The following is a 22,836-nucleotide window of genomic DNA, read 5'->3' as shown; positions in this document are numbered from 1 at the left end:
AGACCCAGGAAAACCTTAGTGAAAAATTCACTGCACTTTTAGTTATTTACTCTACTCTCTTGTTCCCTCTAAGAAGAGTTGGTTGTGGAAACGACTGTGAACAGTCTTGTATGCAACCAAATGAAAAAGGGGTTTAAGTTTCTTAAAAACGGAAATGTTGTAGACATAATAATAAAGAAAAAGTGTATTTCAATGACTACTCTGTTTTATTGTAGGTATATGAAACTGATCATCCACTGTAACTTTCACTATTTCAGTAAAATTAGATTTTAACTACTAGGATTTTAAATAATAAATTAGCAATACATTATATAATATATAAATAAAGATGTATGTTTTAGAAAAAGAAATATAGAAATGTGTGAAAAGGGGTAACTCAAAGATCGCTGTCTACCTAAATCCAACACAATTTATATTTCAATTTGTATTACTATTTAGTTGGCAAACATGTTGACATACAGCTGGGATCGTAGCTAAAACATCCAGCTGTTAAAATTAAGCCACTAATCTACAATGGATGGTTTGCATTTTTAGTGTAAAACTGTTAGCAAAAACCCCACGAGGCTGAGATTCGCCTATTTTGCTTCTTGGTGAAGTGAAACGGACTTGAAAGAAAAATAAAAACTGTGTCAGTCTCACTCTGTGCCAACTGACCCCATGGGAAGAAACAGACAGATTTCCAGCTCCAGAGGGTATTTTTTTTTTTACATTTTTTTTTTACTTCTAAAAACCTCAAGGCAGACTTGTTCAACCATGTAGAAATAACAATTCTACCTACATAAAGGAGTCTGCACAATGAACAGTCTTTCAATTTAACCCAGTCTATATTAACAGTGTTCTGTTTATCTTTTTACACTGAAGATTGTTTAAATTGTATTCTAAAATATAATACAATATTGCCATGACAAATAGAGCACTAAAACGTAAAGTGTAAAAGGCACCTACTTGTGTACAGTTATTGCTGTTGTTGTTGTTTTTGTTATTATTATTATTATTATTTATATTTGTTTCACTCACTGTCTCTCTTTTCTGGGAGGCAAGGCATGCCCTAATAACATCTTGAGGATGGTAACCTCCCCAAGCACAGCTCTTCTTTCTCTTGATCCCACTGTACTTTTATTAGATAGTTGTTGGAAGATATTCAACCTTGTGATAACTTTATCTTGGCGTTAAGGTATCACTTCCTGTAATGAACTTCAGCTATAGCTTACAGTGAATTTCAATTGGCTGGAGTTGACTATAGGTTGTATAACATAGCACTAAAGCTACTTCCTACTTACTATATCCGGATGAGTCTGATGAGCATAGATTGGCTGCGCTGATATAACGAAGCTGTGCAGGGGAAAAATGAGGATATGTGGTGGCATAAGCAAGATTTTTGTAGGCATAAATAGACTGTGTGTGGATGTAAGGGGGCAGTATATCATTGAGATTAGGATATTAAGCCGTCATGGATGTATAAATGACAGAAATTGGAACAATATGTAATGGGTATAGGGGACAGTTGAGTCTAATGTGCACAGTATTTATATTTCTTCTCCATACCATGCAGGATAAGTATTTACTTTTGTCATATGTTGTATATTTTGCTGTATGTTTTATGGTGGTATGTATGCCAAGCATTTAATTTTTTCCCACGCCCTGCATATCACAGTACTTTCACTTTAGCACTGTGCATTAAGGATAACGTTTTCCTATAGTTTCCATGCTATGTACTGGGCACAAACAATTCCTTAAAGCAACAAGCTTTGTGGCCCTTCATCATATGAATCAAAAATCATTTTGAATCCCAGCTGTTAGACGTTGCACAGTAATGAGATAAAAGTTTTTGAATTACAAATGATAAAAAAGTGACCCTTGTGACTAGTTTAAAGTCATCCAGGCATCCATTTTTTACAGTCTTGCTATTATTATTTACATAGTCACACTATTTATCCACAATCCCTACATTTTTGTAGATAATACTATTTCCCAATATGCAATCATATGTAGCAAAGTAGTGCTACCTTGGCTTCTCCTGGGTGCCAGGGAAAATAATTACATGTAGCCAGCAGTGCAGAGGTAACTCTGGCCATTCATTCCCAGCTTAATTTATACATTGGGACTTTCCAATATGGTGACATTAACAGTCTGATATAATAGAGAGACTCTCTCCATTATACATACATACACATATTGTAACAAAGGGAGGCAATTAGCTGGCAATATGCAGAGTAAGCATGCAAGCAGAGTAAAACATTTGTACAGTAATGCACCTAGATCGAAGATAAACCAGATGAAGGCTTATGTGTGACAAACAATAGTTTAAAGTTTGGTTAACTTATATGGTTTGAAATGTCCTTCCTCACAGCAAACAGACAGGGTGTGTTTGTGTCAGGGCAAACAGAACCATTGATGGAAGTTTCCTCTTAAATGGAAGGTGGGTGTCACCTGCCCATCAAGCTAGGGCTGTGGGAAGAGTGTCATGTATAAAACCTTGCTTGTTTCATTATTCAAGGAGACCAATGCTGGGGAAGATTACTGGTCTTTAGAGAGCTGGTCTTTGTCTAGTGAAGTGTTTAGGGACTCAAGAAGCAGTGTGAAATCTGTATGGTGTTAAATACATTTACCATCCTGACATTAAAACTGCATAAAAAGGAAGAAGTTGTTTGCGTGTGCTTCAGCAGTAGCAGGCTCTTTCCACAATATATATACACTATATGGACAAAAGTATACGTACGCCTGACTATTATACCAAAAGTGACTGCAATGTCATTGTATTCAAGTACATATATGTTAATATGAGGTTGTTCCCCCTTTTGCAGCGATAACAGCTTCCACTCTTCTTGGAAGGCTTTCCACAAGATGTTGGACTGTAGGAATTTGTGCCCATTCATTCTGTAGAATATTATTAAAGTCATTTCATCGCATATCAATAAAACATTGTCCGCTGCGATTTGTGTGGTTCCAATGCACAAATAGATTTAATAGCAAGATGCAACAAATAACAATTCAATAAATAAAGTCCAGCCGATACATATGCAAGCGCTCTGGATCCAGCATACAGTTAGTCAATCCTGAAGTCTGTGGTCAAGTAGACTGTATAATGGTCTCAGTGCCTGGTTTATATACAGTGGTACATAAAAAACAGTAGTGATACCATGTCATGTTTCCATTGGTTCAGGATTCAGGACAGTCCAGTGTAATGCAGGTCATAGGTCGGTTCAAACAATGCCCTCCAAGGATGGGGGTCAACTCTCAAACAGCTGCCTATGTGTCTTCCCTCCGAAAAGCTGGTTTACACTGGTCTATTATCATTACACACACTATCATTTTGACCATTAATTTTATCATTCATAACTTGCATATGCAAGGTGCGATCGCTTAGCAAATGTAGTAGATGATGTATGATGGTGAAAAGTGGATTCAAATGACACTAAACATTATATGTTTAATATCCTCAAAAATATCCTTAAATATCAACAAAGTGGTTTTAATATTATTACATTAACCTATTAAATTTATTACATTTGATTATAAAAGACTGTGTGTTGGAACTTTATTAAAGTGAACTATTTACATAATGAATGTGTGAATGTAAATGTATGTGTGCGTTATTTATCTGTATGATTGCGTCATAACATGTGGCGTATTAACCGCAATTGCACGATAAAACAATATTAATCAATTTGATTTTCTGCATCCAAATATTTGACTTTCACAGCATTTATGAGGTCAGGCACTGATGTTGGACAAGAAGGCCTGACTTTTAATCTCTGTTCCAGTTCATCCCAAAGGTGTTCGATGGGGTTGAGCTCAGGGCTCTGTGCAGGCCAGTCAAGTTCTTCTACAGCGAACTCATCAAGCCATGTCTTTTTAGTCCTTGCTTTGTACACAGGGGCACAGTCATGTTGGAATAGAAAGGGCCATCCCCAAACTATTGCCACAAAGTTGGAAGCATAGCACTGTAAAAAATGACTTGGCACCCTGAAGCATTAAGATTGCCCTTCAATGGCGATAAGGGGCCTAGCCCTGAAAAACAGCCCCATACCATTAACCCTCCTCCACCAAACTACACAATTGGCATAATGCAGTCTGGCAGGTAACGTTCTCCCAGCATCCGCCTAACTCAGACTCGCCCATCTGACTGCCAAACAGAAAAGAGTGATTCGTCACTCCACAGAACACATTTCCACTGCTCCACAGTCCAGTGTCGGTGTGCTTTACACTACTTCATTCGGCGTTTGGCATTGATTTTGGTGATGTGAGGCTTGCATGCAGCTGCTCGGCTATGGAAACCCATTCCATTAAGCTTCCGCCGCACAGTTTTTGTGCTTACATTAATGCCAGTGGAAGTTTTGAACTTTTCAGCTATTAAATCAGCAGAGTGTTGGCGACTTTTACGCACCATGTGCCTTAGCATTCGTTGACCCTACTCTGTGATGTTACGTGGTCTTCTGCTTCAAGCAGAGTTGAGTTGCTGTTGTTCCTAAACACTTCCACTTTCTAATAATATCACTTACAATTGATCGTGGAATATCCAGCAGGGATGAAGTTTCACAAAGCGTCTTATTGCAAAGGTGGCATCCTATCACAGTACCACGCTTGAAGTCACTGAGCTCTTCAGAACGACCCATTTTGTATCACAAATGTTTGCAAATGGAGACTGCATAGCTAGGTGCTTAATTTTATACATCTCCGGCAAGAGGTCTAATTGAAACACCTCAATTCAATAATTAACAGGTGTTAATTATTAAAGGTGTCATAAAAGTTACATAGTGAAATAAAATTCACATTATTCTTAAAAGGGTTTATTAAATACTTGTCATATTTATGTTACATAATAAATTGTGCATTGTCAACCATAAACAAATATTGAATAAACAAACTGGGTGTACAGTAGATATGTTTCATAAACCTAAGATAATGCTAATTATTAAAAACAGACAACTGCTACATTTTCTGACTTTTATCCTTTGCAAACTAAGGTTATTTGAAAAAATCTTTGAATGTTATCTATAGAAGCAAAATAACTTCTCTTGATGTTAGAATTTCAAAGGCAGTAAAACACCTGTGGTGTATCTTAGGTTGAAATAACCCTGTCTATATAAAATAATTATCAATAATAAAATGCAGATTTTTTTTTGAATGTGCCCATGTAGCGTTAATTCTTATAAGGCTAATAAGAGAAACCATTTAATTAATTTCATTTGACTTTTTAAAAATACTTGATGTGATAGCGTAAACAAATGCAAGGTGGGAACTGATTTCTTGTGATAAAGACAATTTAAAAACAAATCATACAAGTCAACACTGTAACGTTCATGCAGCCAATTGTTCATAATATTTTCAAAATGATCTGAATAGGCAGCAAGCCATGAGATGAGTGGTGAACAGGTGCCTTGGGGTCATAAATCATAATAAAGAGCTTGACAAGATGACAGAGACTAACAAGGTAATTATAACTTAAACAGTGTAACGTGTAAAGAATTAACCACACTTTCTCTTTGCTGTTCAGCTTTTTGTTCTGTAATATTTACACAAATATAAATGATTCCAAGCAAGGGAAGCACATTTAATCTCTTAGTACCTGTATGCTGTTTCCAACTGTTCGAAGGTAGTCTGAATCAGTAGCTTTGCAGATTTGAATTTTATTTATTTTTTCCATGTTTTTTATCCATTTATTTGCTTGACCCTGAGGGTCGATCATGAGGGGCCAACGTTGAGCTGACGTCATAATAATGGCATTTTCTAGGGAGAAACTGAAAAAGAAAATCTGATTTGTAAGGATCTTTTCTGTCCCTGCATTTATCCCGTCTTTTACTCAAAACAATATGTTGGAAAGCAGAATAGCTGACATACTTATCTTTTGGCAGCCCATAAAATTGCCATTCCATTATTTTTACTGGATCTCCTAAGGTGCCTGAGAGTGCAAATCCATCAGAGACCGGAATGTGTTTGTCTCTACACATACTGAACCATTTTTGTAAGATTTCCTTAAGGCAGAAAAGAAAATTATACTATTAAGTTACAGAAAACTGTGATTGTACCAAATAGTAATTTACAATTTTAGAAGCAATACTGTGAATAAGCAAATTTGCATTAGCATTTATAATTCAGTTCTTCAAAAATGGGTAGGATTCCCATAGGCCCTAGTTTTCCTAGGGCTACGCTGGTTTTAGGAACTTTTTCTATAGATGAATGGGAGCCTCAAGGATAGACCATGTTACTATATTCAATAGATCTATTCTATGCTATTTTAGAACTCCCCAGTTAAACTATTGTGTGTGTACCTAATGCCATTGCTATTTTCCCTGCTAGATTAAAAACTGTGTTTTTCTTTGTTGCCAGAATTAGGGTGCAGAGAATGTCTGGAAAATAAAGTTACGAACTTGCAAAGGCAGATGTCTAAAGGAAGAATTTGAGCCCCAAAAGAGCCAGTTTAAGCACCCTATCTGTCCTTAAATAGGACATGTGGTTTCCAAACCCAGCTGGTTAGCATGTGTGGTTGTTACTAGCCCATTCCATTTATCACAATGCATGTAAAACTGGAAAATAGACAGATTTTACAGTCTATAAATTATATAACTAATGATGATAATTATATAATTGTATAGTCCAATATTTGTAAACTCTGCATTTGTATGCATTTGCATTTACAATCTATGAAATAAAAAGTTACTAAAACTACATAAAAGTAAATGTTGGATATAATGTAGGAGCAATTGAAATGACAAAATAAATGTAGAAAGAGTTAATTAGGTACAAAACACTTGAAATTACAACACCCGCTTGAAATATTCTTAAACCTATGTCCATATAGAAGCATACTGTGATTCTTTTTTCATCTTTGAATTGTGTGCTTAGTGTTTATTGCCAGATCATTTCCTGCTTGATAAAGCATGATGATTTTGAATCAAACTAAAGTGAGGAAAAACACAGGCTATTCTTGTCCTTATGTCACTGTACTGTAGTGGTCTTTATCACAACCTTCCAGATGGAATAGTACATTACCAGCAGAATATGAAAAATGCAAATCTACTTAAGCAAAAAAATGAGCCAAAACATAATCTTAAATACAAATATATTTCCATTAAATTAAAAAATACAATTCTGTCAAATTACCTCAACAATTAGAAAGAGCATTATGAGCCACAATATGTATAAGGAAAATGTATACATTACAGTAGACCATACAGATATTAGAAGTTATTTTATTTGTAATGGCACAAGGGCAAAGGCTTTTAAAGTCAAATAATTTCAAGATCACACATCTTTATTGTCTACAATAGTGTTCTACATTATACCAGACTAGTACTGTACTGACAACAATTGAGCGTTTCTAATTATATCTGATTGCAATTCAAACATGTGATGTCAAATCTTTATGAAATTATATCCCTACATCCAATTTCTTGGATGTAGGGCGTACGCAAGTTTGCATAGCGTAAAATATGCAAATCTGTTTCTGTGCATACCCACTAAATATGCATACACCTCCTGTATGGCTTTATGGAAATTTGGTACTTGCGCCTCTTTATGCTTGGGAATATGGGAGTGAAGGGGTGGTATAACTGAGCAGACCAGCATGGAGATGCATGCCTGCTGGTGTGCAGGTGCAAATACACGCTGACGATGATGATGATCAGCAACACTAGCTACTCGCTTCTGATTGAGTGATTGTGGATTCACCTCTCCAGTTGCAAAGTATTATATTACTTAGCAACTGTTTTTTTAATGTGAGTTATTTTGCTATTTTCAATTATACCAACATAGCACCGGAGTTCTACAGAGGTATGTTATTTAATTTATATTACACCAAATAGTGTAATATTTATACCGCTTCTCTTGGAAATCGAATAAGTTCCTTTGGCTTTCAGTATCATCTCTATGCGGATGATTCCCAAATTTATCTATCCTCTCCTGATCTCTCGACATCTGTGTTGTCCCGTGTAACTGACTGTCTTTCTGCCATTTCATCTTGGATGTCCTCTCGCCAACTCAAACTTAATATTTCTAAAACAGAGTTAATAATATTTCCACCCACAAACAAGAGCATACCTGACATTTCTATTTCTGTTGATAACATGACCATAAATCCCACCCCACAAGCTCGCTGCCTAGGTGTAATCCTTGACTCACACCTATCCTTTGTTCCCCACATTGACTCTATATCTAAATCATGTTATATACATCTAAAAAACATTTCAAGAATTTGCACAGAGCAACGAAAGTGGACAGAAAAGCTGGTGGCAGCAGAGTCAAGAGTGGTAGTGAGGGTGTGTTTGTAGAGGGAGGCCGCTTGGTTGGGGCAGGCCAAGGTGGATAAAGGGGAGAGGAGAGTTTCAAGTGAATACGTGAAAATAGCAGGATCAAGTGCATTAAGATTGTGTCTAGAAAGGGTAGATTTGGGGCATGGGGAGGTGTGCAGGAGATGAGGTAAGAGTGAAGTAGAAGAGTGAGAAGGAAGAAGTTGTAAAGAGCATAAGGATGGGAGAAGACAAGGTCTAGGGAGTGACCGAGACAGTGGGTGGGGGATGAGGTCCATTGTAAGAGACCAAAGGAGGTAGAAAGGGCAAGAAGTTTAACAGAGCTGGGTCTGTTAGGTTGTCGATAGGAATATTTAAGTCAACTACGATGATGAGTGGTAGTGGGGAAGCCAGGCAACACAATTATTAAGAAACTGGTAAGTGGAACCAGGAGGGCGGTGGAGAATTGAGACACGAAGATATATGGGGTAGAAGAGATGGATAGAGAGTGGATTTCAAAGTAAAAGAATGAAGGGAAGGGCTCCGGGGAGATGACACAAAAGGTACAATTGGTAGATAGGTGGATGCCCACCCCACCACCTGGGCGGTCATCACGTCTGACAGAGTAGGTGAAAGAAAGCCAGATTTCTGTGATGGCATGTAATCATGGCTAAGAACTAAAAGATGATGAAAAAAAGCTGCATAAAGCACTGAAATAAAGTTACAGCACAGTATGTAAATTTTATTACGTACTGTATAGCAACACCACACATTTTGATTAAATGATATAAAAGTTATAATTATTTTAACAATGCTACATACTTGTCTAAATTCTGAGGTGAATGAACCTAAATATGCCACGATACCAGCACTTAGCAACATATCTCCAACTATGTTCTGGTAAGTATCTCCCAGTTGCATGGCTATGCTTCTCCAACGCTGCTTTTCTCCACCAAGTCCATTAATTAGTTTTTCTGCTCGATCCAGCTTCAACCTTAAATAATTAGCATAAATATGTTATGAAGATTACTCTTATGGTATTATGAGCAGGTCTAAAGCAGCATGGATATTTTCTTCTTAATCGCATTACTGTACAAAGGTTGCTATCCAGCTGGTATTTTTGTATGAGAGCCAGTTGACAGGATAATGTACTGGAAATGATTAGCTTTTGCATTTTTAGACTTTGCTCGTACATGTAGCTTCATTTACATTCTGAATCTAGGTTTTTGATCAGAAATATTGAACAGTTTGAGAGGCAACATTATTGTGCAATAGTTATAGAGTAATTCTGTTTGACAAAACCATTACTTGCCTCTTGGCCTTATTTGTGTTCCCTATGAACATAAGAAGGCACATTGAGAGAAAAAGACTAATTTTTACTGTTTATACTATATTACCTTATATAAGGTATTGTAGAGAAGATAAATCACAAGATCTGAAACACTAAGTCAAAGTAAGTTATTTGCTTGAGAAATCATTTCTGTTTTTATTTTATGTTCAATACAGTATTAGCAAATATACGTCTATGTTCTCTATCAATTAAATCATTTAACTTTGTAGCCAACTGCTTTCTCTGACCTACCTTGTATTAAAAGTAGAACTATTAAAATTCAATGTACTTTAATTAGTGACAATGAGAACACAGTAAACCAATATGATGCATGCATCACTAAAGACAATTACCATATTTTTAGTGTTTTAACTTGTTGAATGTTTTTCTAAAAACTAATAATTTTTGAGTCATTTTATATCAGGCATGAATGTGCTTCTATAGCGTAATGTTCACTCTTCTAAGAAATAAACTCCATATAATAAAATGTTAATTATACCACCTACTTTCAATCAACCCTATACATTCAGTATATGTCATTTTAAAAAGAGTATTTAGTTTTGAAAAGCATTTTTAAGGCAATTCTAATCAGAGGTTTCCAATGTTCTAAGGGTGATTTACAAACCTCGAAGTGCACATAGTTGTTAGCATTTTAATTAATATTCCAACTTCCCATTCTTTGGGAACATCCCTATAAAAGGGCATGTGCCTACATTTGTGGGTTTGCAGATATCTTGAAGTGACATTTTTCTGTTTCAACCATTTTCGAAAGTACAACCCACTTCAACTTTTGGTCAAATCCCTTCTCTAATATAACTTTTTTGCTTTTTCTCCTAAAACTACTTGGTTTAGCAACAGTTGTATCTAATGAGAGTTTGGGGACTGTCTATATTACACATATTATTTTTGTGTGTTTATGTTTTTTCTACATTGTTCGGAGGACGTCTACAAATGTTTCTTCTTGAAATCTGGAACAGGAAGGTATAAACTGCATCTCATTTAATGCATAGGTAATATTAGGCTGTGGATACTCAGAACCGCTGAAAAATTTAAATACTTTTGTGGGATTACTTTATGTTCTAAGTTTATTAATTACTTACTTAGTCAAATTAATATTTTCCTCCAGGATTCTCTTCTCAGACAGTTTTTGAGACAGCTGGTCTTGGAGGACTTTCAGTTTGGCAGTCACTTCCTTAAGCTCTTGTCTCTTAATTTTGAGTTTCTCCATGTGAATCTTCAGATCAGCTTCTGCCGCTTCCAGTCTCTGGCGCTTTGGAGCTACAATCTATAAAGAAGTAAATCATAAGATGGGCAGATAATTTTAGATTATCATTATTTTGTTTGTGTTTATAATGCAAGACCAATGACAGGGTGATAAATAACTATCTATAACTTAATGCATCATCTAATTTTATTTAGGTATAGTGGGAAAAAACATATAGTGTGAACAATCTTGTAATGCAGGGCAGCTCTTTTAGACTTTATACACATCCCTCACTGCAGCTACAGCAATGTAAACTTACACCTGGCAAAAGGTGATGAGGCAACGTCTACTTGGCAAAACAATTCAATGTCCCACGTTAAATATTTACCACCCTGCTGTAAATAGAAGACCCTGTGCTTTGCCTCTAGGCATATTACATACATTAAACAAGAGCTGACCAGCATGGATTTCTCTTAATACGGCCAAGAGTCTAATACTTCGTGACAAGATGATAAGAAAAATGCCATTTAACCGCAAAAGGATTGCATGGTGCAAATGTCCAATAGCTAAATATGTTTGCTAAAATCAAAGCACATGTTTTGCTTATAATGATATATTTTAGGGAACAGTAAGGGAATTTTAGATATATACACATACATAGTTCCTTAGTTAGTTATATTAAACAAATACAAGATTCTATCAAACTGAAGTTAAATTATAACTAACCTCAACAGAGAATTCAAGTCTAACTAACTAATTTCCCCTTTCATGTTGGTAGTGAAAATCCTGTACCTTCACTTGCAGTAGATGCTTCCTTTGTAGCCCATTTTATCCTTGCTGCAAAAAAGATCAGACAAATCTTTGTATTGCCTTTGACAACAATTGTAGGCACTAATTAGGTCACCACTATGGAAACTTTTTTCCAAATCAAACAACCCCAATTTATCAATCACTTAAATTTCTTTTATCAATAAGTTATCTGTTCTTGAAACCCTCAAAAGTCTTTCTTATACACTAGCCTGCAAGACCATCAACATGGCTGCAGCAACATACATCTCTTCTCTTGTCGCAAAATATCTCCCAACTCGGCTACTCTGTTCTGCACAAGATCTGCGTCTCTCATCCACACTCATTACATCCTCCCATTCCCGGTTACAGGACTTTTTTCGGGCTGCACCCACCCTGCACAGAATTCTCTCCCTCGCACAATAAGACTCTCCTCTGGTCTACAAACTTTCAAGCGTTCCACCTCTTCAAGCAAGCTTATAATATTCCTCAACCACCCTCTTAACCTCACTATATTACCCTATTACCACCCATTACACAATTTCACACAAGACAACTACCCCATGACCAACATTGTTGTGTGACAGGATCATTTAGCTTATGAGTCCCTTTTACCTTTGCAGTCTGGCTGGGCCGAAATACAAAATGTAGACTTAACCTCATGTGTCAAACTCCCATTGTCCCATAGATTGTAAGTTTGCGAGCAGGGCCTTGTCTGTTTTACCCAGTTTGTTTATTAGTTTACTATGTTTATCCCCAATTGTAAAGCGCTACGGAATATGTTGATGCTATATAAATAAATAAATTATGATGATGATGAGTTCCAAACTGTACCAAATATTCATAATGCCATGTAGCAATTGATTAGTCATCCCACTAATAACATTAGCTCAATGTGAATATGTTCTATTCACAACAACCTTCTGTATCATATCTCTAAGCCAGTTTTTTATCCATATACATAGTTACCCCTGTTTCCCAGGGCGTTTATCTTATGTACCAATCTATCTTACGTACCAAATATTTTCACAAGAAAACAAATAAATTGCATTAACTGCATTCCAGTTTATAAAGTAATTCCTCATAGAAATTGATCAGAATAATTTGACATAACTATTTTTTTATATTTAAATAAAAAACAAATGAACTCTCCATGATATTGGGATCCCATCTACCTTCCACCAGTCTTGGTCCCATTTGTAGGAGTCCAGAAATTTAAGAAATAGTCTAAATCAGTGGTTCCCAAACTTTTGCAGTTCGCGGCACCCTTAGAGGCTCCAAATTTTTTCAAGGCACCCCTCAAAAATAATTATTGAGCAGTCCTGTTTTAGAAGTATTGAAGCATGAAGAGGATAGGAAGAATTGTGTATTGGAAGGCACTCAGCGATCTTCTTGTTAAAAATAAAAAACTGTTACTTTATTAATATACTTAAAATGTACCTCCTAATTGAATAGCGAAATATTTAAGTGACTAAAGTGAATTAAAATAGCAAATTGAATTGCTATGCCCTGCTACTTATTATCAATATATATAAAGATAATCAGTATATAATAGTCACTCCTATTCTAATTATATTTGACTACCTAAGATACCATTGCAACTGAAAATGTATGCTGTGTGTACTGAGGTTATCTTGATTGGAACCAGTGGTCATATGATTATAGTTGACACAATTTATAAGGTAATGAGCTTATATGTTGACTCAGACCTCTGATGATGTAAGGAGCATTTTATTATATAAGTATATCCCATATATAATCATATCAATAAACACTCATGTTTATATAAGCTCACACCAAGTTGAGTATTAATATATATTATTATTAAGTAGTATTTCTGGGGCTAAAAGGAACTCTGACTAGTGTTGATTAGGTTGTATAATCTAGTAATCCTTTATCCCTGTAATTTACTACTGAACTGCTAACAAACAGGCGTTTGATATGTCTGTAGTTCTCCTACTAATATTGGTAGTGCCGTTTGTGCAGTCCTGCATACACACACTTAGTATACTGCTACCAATCAAGCACCTGATATGTCTGTTAGTTCACCTACTAAATAGCGGTAGTGCCGTTTGGCAATCATACACACACACATACATTTAGATTATTAAATGACCCATACAAGGGTGGGTGATAGTTAGGTTAATGCAGGTAGCAAGGAGTGAATATTTGCAGCAGCAGGGTAAACGCCAACGCGCGTTTCGCTACATGCTTTTTCAAGGCAAAAACAAGTTTTTTATTTTTAACAAGAAGATCGCTGAGTGCCTTCCAATACACAATTCTTCCTATCCTCTTCATGCTTCAATAATAGCTATTTGTGTAATAGTGCACCACCCAGTAAATTATTCCAACATTTATAATTATATTTTGATACTGGAATAGCGATACCTAGTGCAGTGGTACCCTCCTGTTTTAGAAGTAGTTGGGTCAAAAAATTGTAATAAGTATTTAGGTCAGGACAGAAATACTTATTTAGTTGTATGCAAAAATGCCCCCTCTGCATCCAGACACTCTGCCCTCAGGCACTCTGCCCCCTCTGCATCCAGACACACTGCCCCCTCTGCATCCAGACACACTGCCCTCTCTCACACTGCCCCCTCCTCTGCTCTCTGTAACGCTGTCCCCCATCCTCTGCCCTCTCTCACGCTGTCCCCCCTCCTCTGCCCTCTCTCACGCTGCCCCCCCTCCTCTGCCCTCTCTCACGCTGGCCCCCCTCCTTTGCCCTCTCTCACGCTGCCCCCCCTCCTCTGCCCTCTCTCACTCTGTGTCCCCCTCCACTGCCCTCTCTCACTCTGTGTCCCCCTCCACTGCCCTCTCTCATGCTGTGTCCCCCTCCACTGCCCCTCTCACGCTGTGTCCCCCCTCTGCCCCGCTGTACCCCTCCTCTGCCCCCTGTCACGCTGTCCCCTCCTCTGCTGTCTGTCCCCTTCCTCTGCTCCGCTGTCCCCATCCTCTGCTCTCTGTCCCCTTTTTATGCCCTGCTGTCCCCCTCCTCTGCTCTCTGTCCCCCCTTCTCTGCCCCGCTGTCCTCATCCTCTGCTCTATGTCCCCATCCTCTGCTCTCTGTCCCCATCCTCTGCTCTCTGTCTACCCTTCTCTGCCCCGCTGTCACCATCCTCTGCTCTCTGTCCGCCTCCTCTGCCCCGCTGTCCCCATCCTCTGCTCTCTGTCCCCCCTTCTCTGCCCCCATCCTCTGCTCTCTGTCCCCCCTTCTCTGCCCGCTGTCCCCATCCTCTGCTCTCTGTCCCCCCTTCTCTGCCCGCTGTCACCATTCTCTGCTCTGTGACCCCTTCTCTGCTCTCTGTCCCCCCTTCTTTGCCCCGCTGTCACCATCCTCTGCTCTCTGTTCCCCCAACTCTGCCCCGCGCCAGCCATAAAAAACAGAAAGAACACAGAAACTTACCAATCCGCCGGGCGCCGGGACCCAGCAGCATCCTCTCTCCCGCAGCAGCTTGTTACTGACGTCGATATTCAGTGACAGCTGCGGGAGAGAGGAGGCTGCTGGGTCCCAGCACCCGACGGATTGGTAAGTTTCTGTGTTCTTTCTTTTTTTTATGTCTGGCTGGCGGCACCCCAGTGACAGCGCCGCGGCACCCCTGGGAGCCGCGGCGCACAGTTTGGGAACCGCCGGTCTAAATACCTAAAACTTAACATAGCTCCTTTAGCATATATGCTTGGATACCATCTGGGCCAGGTGTTTTATATAGGTAATATTCCCCCCACAAAATGGAAACACCTAGATAAATGAGGACACCAAACATATTAAAAGCAAGGCACGGCTCATGCATTAATTAATAAAATAGAATTCCAGCATAATCAGGGACATCATGTATGCTGGGTGGCTTTGGTTGTCTAGAATTATAGTTACCATGGCTACAAGAGGACACCTCAATGATTTTGATATAGTTGTGTATAGTGAATTTTGCACGAGTGTTAATCACCAACACAGCTCATCTTGCTAATGTTTCACAAGCAGCAATGCCTAAAATGATGTCAGCATTGAACTGCAAGGGATAAACCTAATCAGCAAAGTGCAACAGTGGGCAGAAGTGCATACTCCACAAAATTGCCAAGCAGCTTTAGGTCAATTAAATTAAAATTTAAACATGTGGTGCGAGCAGCCAGTTTAATAAAAAAAACAGTCTTACAAGAAGAGAGGGATATCATAGTCAGGTTGCCTTGCCTAAATTGTTCATCAAAACTAACAATGCATGCTTGCAAGTTTAGTGGTGCAAATAACACAATCAATGGACCACAAAGCAATGGAAAAAGTTGTCATGGTTAGATAAATCATTCCTCTCCATGGCCTTAACAAATGGCACCAACCGAAAGAACTCTACAGTGCTTGTATCCATCAGTGAAGGGTTCTGTTGGTACTATAATATTGTGGGGTGCATTTTTTCTGACTTCAGATATTCTCTAAGAAGGCAAGGACAATGCCAATAGCCGCTTAGTTTTGCTGAGTGTTCATCTTCACCCCATATTGCAATATTTCTTTCCTGAAGGGAGATGTATCTTCTAGGATGACAATGCCCCCATCCACAGAGCATGTGGTAAGTCAATGATTTGATGAGCATAATGTTGATGTTATGCATATGTCACTGCCTTCTAAGTCATCAGATGTGATCCCAAATAAGCATCTATGGGGTATAATGGAACAACTCCTGAGACAATGTGTTTCACTGCCATGAACGAGATTTTTTGTGGAACAATGGTGGTGCATGCCTCCAGCACAGTTCCAGACATAAGCAGACACAACGCCTCAGTGCATACAGGCTGTACAGGCCACACATGGTGACCCAATGCCCTATCACGTGACTATATATCGGTGCTTCCATTTCTGTGTCCAATGCCTGTAGAGCTTAGTCTTGCTTAGTTGTAAATGTACTACTTATTGAGTTAGACCAGGGGTAGGCAACCTGCGGCTCTCCAGGTGTTGTGAAACTACAAATCCCAGCATGCCTTTCCACCTATCTGCTGGTTATCTACTGGCAAAGCATGCTGGGACTTGTAGTTTCACAACATCTGGAGAGCCGCAGGTTGCCTACCCCTGAGTTAGACCAATCATACCTAATAGTGTGCATAGGTTTTGCAGAACAACATTTTTCCTAACACTGTCTCTCATTGTCCCTTGTAAACAAATAAAGGAAAGATAGCTATTTTTTGTATTGTTCAAATGACAATAACTTTATATTTGTCTGATACCCACAGCACATAGAGTTGGGATAGCCAATAACTTTTTAAGATGAACCAAAACTCCCATCAAAATGAACACTGACTCTTCAGGCGTGTTGAGTTTTTTTCTGCTGTGTCTGACTGTGATTTCGAAAAAAGATCGTTCATCACTGGGTGACACAATTTAGCAAATACTGCCTGTACTATCACCTCTATCAAGGATTATTATTATAGAACTGGGGTCTGATATCTGTAAAATACTGTGTTTTGCTTAAGGTCTTTTACAACTGGCAGACCTCCTGCCTACGTTGATGATCTCATAAAACAGCTTCAAATCTGGCCTACAAAAATACACATATAATTCATCTCAAAACACTAATTTCAGTTTGCAGACCATGAAGGGCAGTCAAATAAATGGTTCATTAAAATAAATAGCACTATGCAAATGTTTATTGTATAATTGTAATTTACTCTACCGCCACAGACACTGTGCAGATATACTGTATTATAAGGAAACTGTGCTTTGTTCATGGCAATCTTAATATCAGCCACAGTTAAAAGTTTCTTACATGTATATGTATATTTTATACAGCAAACACATAACAAATAAATATCACTCTCCAATAGTAAAATAGAATTATATATTTATCAAGCAGATCTTTCCTACAATACTAGTCATTTGTAGTCCATTAACTACTTTTCTCCATTTCTTACAACCTTCTTTCTGCGTGATAATGTGATGAGCTTTCATTCAAAACAAAGTACATAACACAGCATATATTTTTTTATACTTATATACTTAAGTATACATATATACTTATATCCAGGGGCTGGCTAAGCTGGGGTGCATCTGTCACTCGGGACGATCCTATAGTGGACTAACTTGGGCTGGGTCACAAGGCCACCTGCGTTTTTTTCCTTTAGCATAGGCTGCTGAGTTGAGTCTTGTCCCCAGGGCTAAAAGTTGTCAGCCCTCCCCTGCTTATATCATACTTGCCTATACTCCCGAAATATCCGGGAGGCTCACAAATTTCGGAGACCCCTCCCAGACTCCAGGAAGAGAAAGCACCCTCCCGGATCCTGGCAGAGGTAGGGCTTAACAGCGTATTTAAAGTAATCAAGCCTTGTCTCCCACTATGCAATGCTGTGAATATCAGCAGGACATAGCACTGGCAGTGCCACCATGTTCCCTCCCACAATTATAACTTATATACCTCTGTACCTGAACAACACTCACAAAAAGATAATGCTGTACATTACAGTCCAAGTGGTGCAATGATGGCAAAATAAGTACTTGGGTTTTATTAACCAAGAAAGACGAATTTTCCATACGTTAGTCAAAAAGAAGATCCCCACTAGAAAAACAAATGTTGACCATGCTGGTAGGAGTCATATTGGTTCATTTAGTGTGATAATCTCCAGAAAAGGCATTAAAGCTATTAATATTACTTTTCAAAAGGGTAGAGTGAAAGAGCATATACTTGCTCCTATTAAGGGTACATTTACATAGGAAAACAATCATTATAAATGGACAGATGATATGGTGTCAATCCACTCACACCATTAATTCAGCAGGATTTTACAAGAGACAGACAGAGCCATCCCAGCAGACTGAATGAGTGATAACAGAAAAAAGCCATACACGTGTTGTTAGTTAAGCTAACAAAGCCTCAGACAACTGCGTCACCGAATTCTGATCCAAGTTGAGATACAGCGCCAAGCAAGGAGTCAGTTGCAAGGGTATATTACAGCAAAATAGTAAAAAAGCTCAAGGAACAAATAGTGCAATAATCCCGCAGTTAGTAACATAGCAGTAATGTTCATCTCAAATACAATGCTTTACCTATTTTCATGGACTGTCTTTCACCAAATTGTCTGCATAGGTCATCTAATAAATGAGAACATGAATGCTCTATGCTGTGCCCAAATTTCTGCCAAAGTATGTAGGATTTGCAACAACCAATGGGAAGATTTGATTAGAGAGTCACTGTTAAGTACTGAGTAAATAAAAGTGCCACATGTAGTAAAGACAGTCCTAATTCTCCCTTACTTTCATGAGTAACTTAGGTGAGGCTAAATCAAGCAGTAATTTAGGAGAAATATGTAAAGGTTTATTTTAATGAGGTAGGTAGGTTCAAAAGTGAAAAGAAACAAAGATGTAACTAGACAATGGAGTCCCCACGACAAATGAATTTTGAATTGTGAAAAAATACATATACACACACAAGGTCTCTCACTCCATCTACTTGCAGGTCTCATAGTAGTTGCACCCTACACTACTATGTTTGTTATGCATTTGGTAGGAGAATCAACATTTTACATCTTCAGATCTCCCTGCAAACATAAGAGCACATCTAGATTGTGCAGCTGTCCCTTCAGAAGGAAGAATAGATGTGCCTCTCAAAAGTGCTGGGTGACATATTTTGAAGTATGCGTCAGTGTTACAAGCGCCGCGACTTTCTACTCACTAGTGTTCCGGCCGTCTCCATGACGACCGGGACGTCACTCCCTGTTCTCACCCCGGCAGCGGTCGGGATGCCATGTAGCTAGCGCCGCGTCCTGGCATTAGGGGCAGCCGGGCGCATGCGCAAATCTGCCAGTTATATTATATCATATTATAACCCTGGATCCCAAATATAAGGCAGCTTGTCAGCGTTTTGTAGCCAAATTACCTGTGTTCAACAGTCAATTTCCACCAGGCTTTATAAGCAGCTCCTGAGGCTTATTACTCCTGCTGGCCTCCTCTGCAGCCATTGGCCAGTCTCTGTATTTAAGGCTGGGAGGGCTTAGCCTCCCTGCCGGTTATAGTTCTCATTTGCTGTGTACTAGACTGCTTTGAACATGTTGCTGTTTTGGATTTTCCGTGTTTGACCCTTGGCTTCGTTTATTGGACTTGATTCTTGCCTATTGCCCTCACCTTTTACTTCAGTTCTGGATTCTCCTTGTTCTCTGCCAGCCCTGACATCTTGCCTGACTCTGACCACGCTACATTCTACACTCCACTACCCTGCTCTACAGTACGTTCATACACCTGTCCTATTTTGAGTATAAGACCTGGGGGCATCCGAGTACCTGTGAGCATAACGAGCTCTATGGGAAAGGCTGCTGCTGTAAGTGAAGACCTCTCCATCTGGTTCTACGGGTTTATGATAAGACTGTTAACCGTAACAGTCAGAAATAAGATCCACTGAGTACAAAACATAATATCTGTTACAAAAACAAACATTATAAATGGCTTTTCGGGGTTTTTGTGGACTACCTGAGCCACATGAGAAACAGTTCCATAAGTGATAAAACTTGATTATAATATTTGCTATCAAGAAGACACTTTTTCTGCACTCACCTTACTAATTAAATTAGTAATTCCACCATAGTTTTGAAATATTTTTTACTTACCTAAAATCATCATCTTTTCATGATCTGGTGTAATCCATATGCAAATGTTTTTCAAAGAATCCTACTGAAATGACAAGCCACGCCTGAGTGTTACAGCTTCCACTGGGAACTAGATAAGCCCCTAGAACAAGTCAATTAGAAGTCATCAACTGCCTTTCCTGTAGAGAGTGAAAATCTCACAGGTACTCGGTATCACACATCTCACCAGTTTCGCCACGTGTGGTTCACTGTGTGTTTTGGTTTCCCTTGGTTACCTCTATCTGCTGTTCAGCCTGGCATTCCTCTATCATCTGACGCCATCTTGCCTAGTAGTCTGCGCATGCGTTTCCCTGGGAACCTTCAAAACCTCTGCTCTGCAGTGATTGGATCATCTGCAGCCAGTTCCCTTTATAAGGGCCCTCCTCCCTTTAATGGGTTTCAGATCATAAGGTCTCTCTACCTGATAGGAAGCATTTCCTCTGACTCCTGTTGTTCCTGACATCATGGATGGTGCAGCTTGTTGCTACTCTGAATACCTGTGCTGCTAACTGCTTCCCAGCAATTACCTGTGCAGCTCATCTCTTCTCAGCAATACCTTTGCAAGCCCATCACTACTCAGCAACACCTGTGCAGCTCATCTCTACTCAGCATTACCTGTGTAGTTCAGAATTCCTATGCTGCTCACTGCTTCTCAGCAACTACCTGTGCAGCTCATCACTACTCAGCAATGCCTGTGCAGCTCACCACTTCTCAGCAATGCCTGTGCAGCTCACCACTTCTCAGCAGTTACCTGTGCAGCTCATTGCTTCCCAGCATTATCACCGCAGAGCATGGTCCTGTTCCAGCGTTATAACACCTGTGTGGATATCAGTGCTATTGCTCCCTACAGCTCATCACTTCATCACCATATTGGCTCAGCTTCCCTCACAGTCTAGACCTGTGGCTTCACTGCAGAGCATCGCTCATCATTGGCCCTGTTCCAGTGTTATACACCTGTGTGGACCTCAGCGCTCCAGCTCTCTGCCGTGCATCTCTTCACAACTACTTGGTGGTTCTGCGCCTTCTCTTCTGCACCCCCTAGACTGCGACCTGCGGTGAGGAGCAGCCAAGGTCATATTCACTTGCGGGAATCCCTGGTGAACACCTCTCCACCGTTAGACTCCGCACCTCTCTGTGGGTAAGCTGTCACTCCAGCAGCAATCAGGACCATTTCCATTATCCAGCTTTCGTGACACTTGGATGTTCCCAGGTCTTGTACTCAGAGTAGTAAGAGCTTATTTTAGGAACCAGGTAGAAATAGATTATGGAGGCTGGGAATAGTAGTACACCAGGTGGAATACACAGTATAATAACACTGAGGACCTGACTTAAAATGAGTTTATCTCTGGTGAGCCTGGCTGCCAATCAGGAGCTGTCTCTTATTTGTGATTAGCTGAGATTGTAATTCGTCTAAACCCTTTACAGATTAAAAATTAGTGACATTTATGTTTTTATTACTCTAAAGTCAGTAGGAGGTCTGATGTGTCTACACTTCTACTTTTGTATTACTGGTAGGTGAATATTGTGTTCATTTTTGACAATCTTTTTTGTATAGCTATCTATGCATCAATTTTCAGAAATAACCCCTGTGATGTGCAGTTCACTAAAATACATTGATGAGTACATTTACCCAGTGCTGTGAAAGTGAAAGCATCTAAAATTGTGGTTCATACATATGGGGAGTTTGCAAATTTCACTTAACGGAACCAAAAATTATGGCACTACAGTTTTAGCATTATACATCTACACTCTACTTATTTTATTAAATAAAAAAATGTCAAACACTCTAATTCCTCTTTTAGATCCTTCTGTTTGTTCCTTGGCAACAGGCATTTGGGGGGAAAAATAAGGAAAATAAGCTCAACTGGCTAATTTGTGTTGACTTCATGGAAAGGGATGCCTTTACCAGAAATCCATTTCCTGGTCTTTTAGCTCACTTTTAGTTTAACATGATTTAACATTGAACATAAAGATGCTCTATTTACATAAGAGGAAAGATAAGTTTGCACAATTGTGTTTCCACGTTTGTATTCTAAGTTGCAGGCATCTTCTGATACATGCATTCTTAAATCTAGCATATAAAAGCATCCTGAGCAAAGGTATGACAGTCATCATCATCATCATCAAATCAACTGTCAAGCTTGCATCCTTTTAATTTTTGCGTAAAATGTATTGCTCATGACTAACACATTTTAAAATGAATGCAAGTCTAAATAAGAGGCATCTCAAGGGCATGCTTAATTTGCATCTGCACACCTGTACTGTACTGCAGTACGATATGCCTTTCCAAGCTAACATTTATCTCTGATACACAGTCCTCATTATTGTTCTCACATTGGGTGATTCACTACACAGAGTTACATTATTGTTTTCCTTTAGCTTTTTACATGCAATGATATATGAGAATTTGATACTATGAAGAAGAACAGAAGAATCTTTGGAACTGAGATAAGCATAAATTAACTGAATCTTCGATAGACATGTATTGTGGTACTGATTGAGACATTATCTACATATTATTAAACATTACCCTATTAGGCACCTTATCCTCTCCAATATATATATATATATATATGAATGCTATTTATATACAGTCTTATCCCAGTAGGATCCAGGAAACCAGCACTCCTTTCTTCAAACAGTTACTGCATTTATTTACATTTTATAACATCAAATAGGCAACTTGAATAAAGGTAAAT

General features: G+C 38.8%; 1 protein-coding gene across 1 annotated transcript in view; it reads right to left on the bottom strand.

Annotated features, from left to right (window-relative positions):
* LOC142150794 (dynein axonemal heavy chain 3-like) overlaps positions 1-22,836 on the bottom strand; it is a 947,133-nt gene that overhangs the window by 168,444 nt on the left and 755,853 nt on the right. The window contains 4 exon segments of the mRNA XM_075205980.1: positions 5,570-5,741; positions 5,842-5,975; positions 9,051-9,222; positions 10,659-10,843. Of these exon segments, the coding sequence (XP_075062081.1) occupies positions 5,570-5,741; positions 5,842-5,975; positions 9,051-9,222; positions 10,659-10,843 (663 nt within the window).

This window comes from Mixophyes fleayi, chromosome 4 (genome assembly GCF_038048845.1).
Source record: "Mixophyes fleayi isolate aMixFle1 chromosome 4, aMixFle1.hap1, whole genome shotgun sequence".
Lineage (NCBI taxonomy): Eukaryota > Metazoa > Chordata > Amphibia > Anura > Limnodynastidae > Mixophyes > Mixophyes fleayi.
The sequence above is the reverse complement of the archived record's forward strand: the minus strand, read 5'-3'. Positions and strand labels throughout refer to the sequence as shown.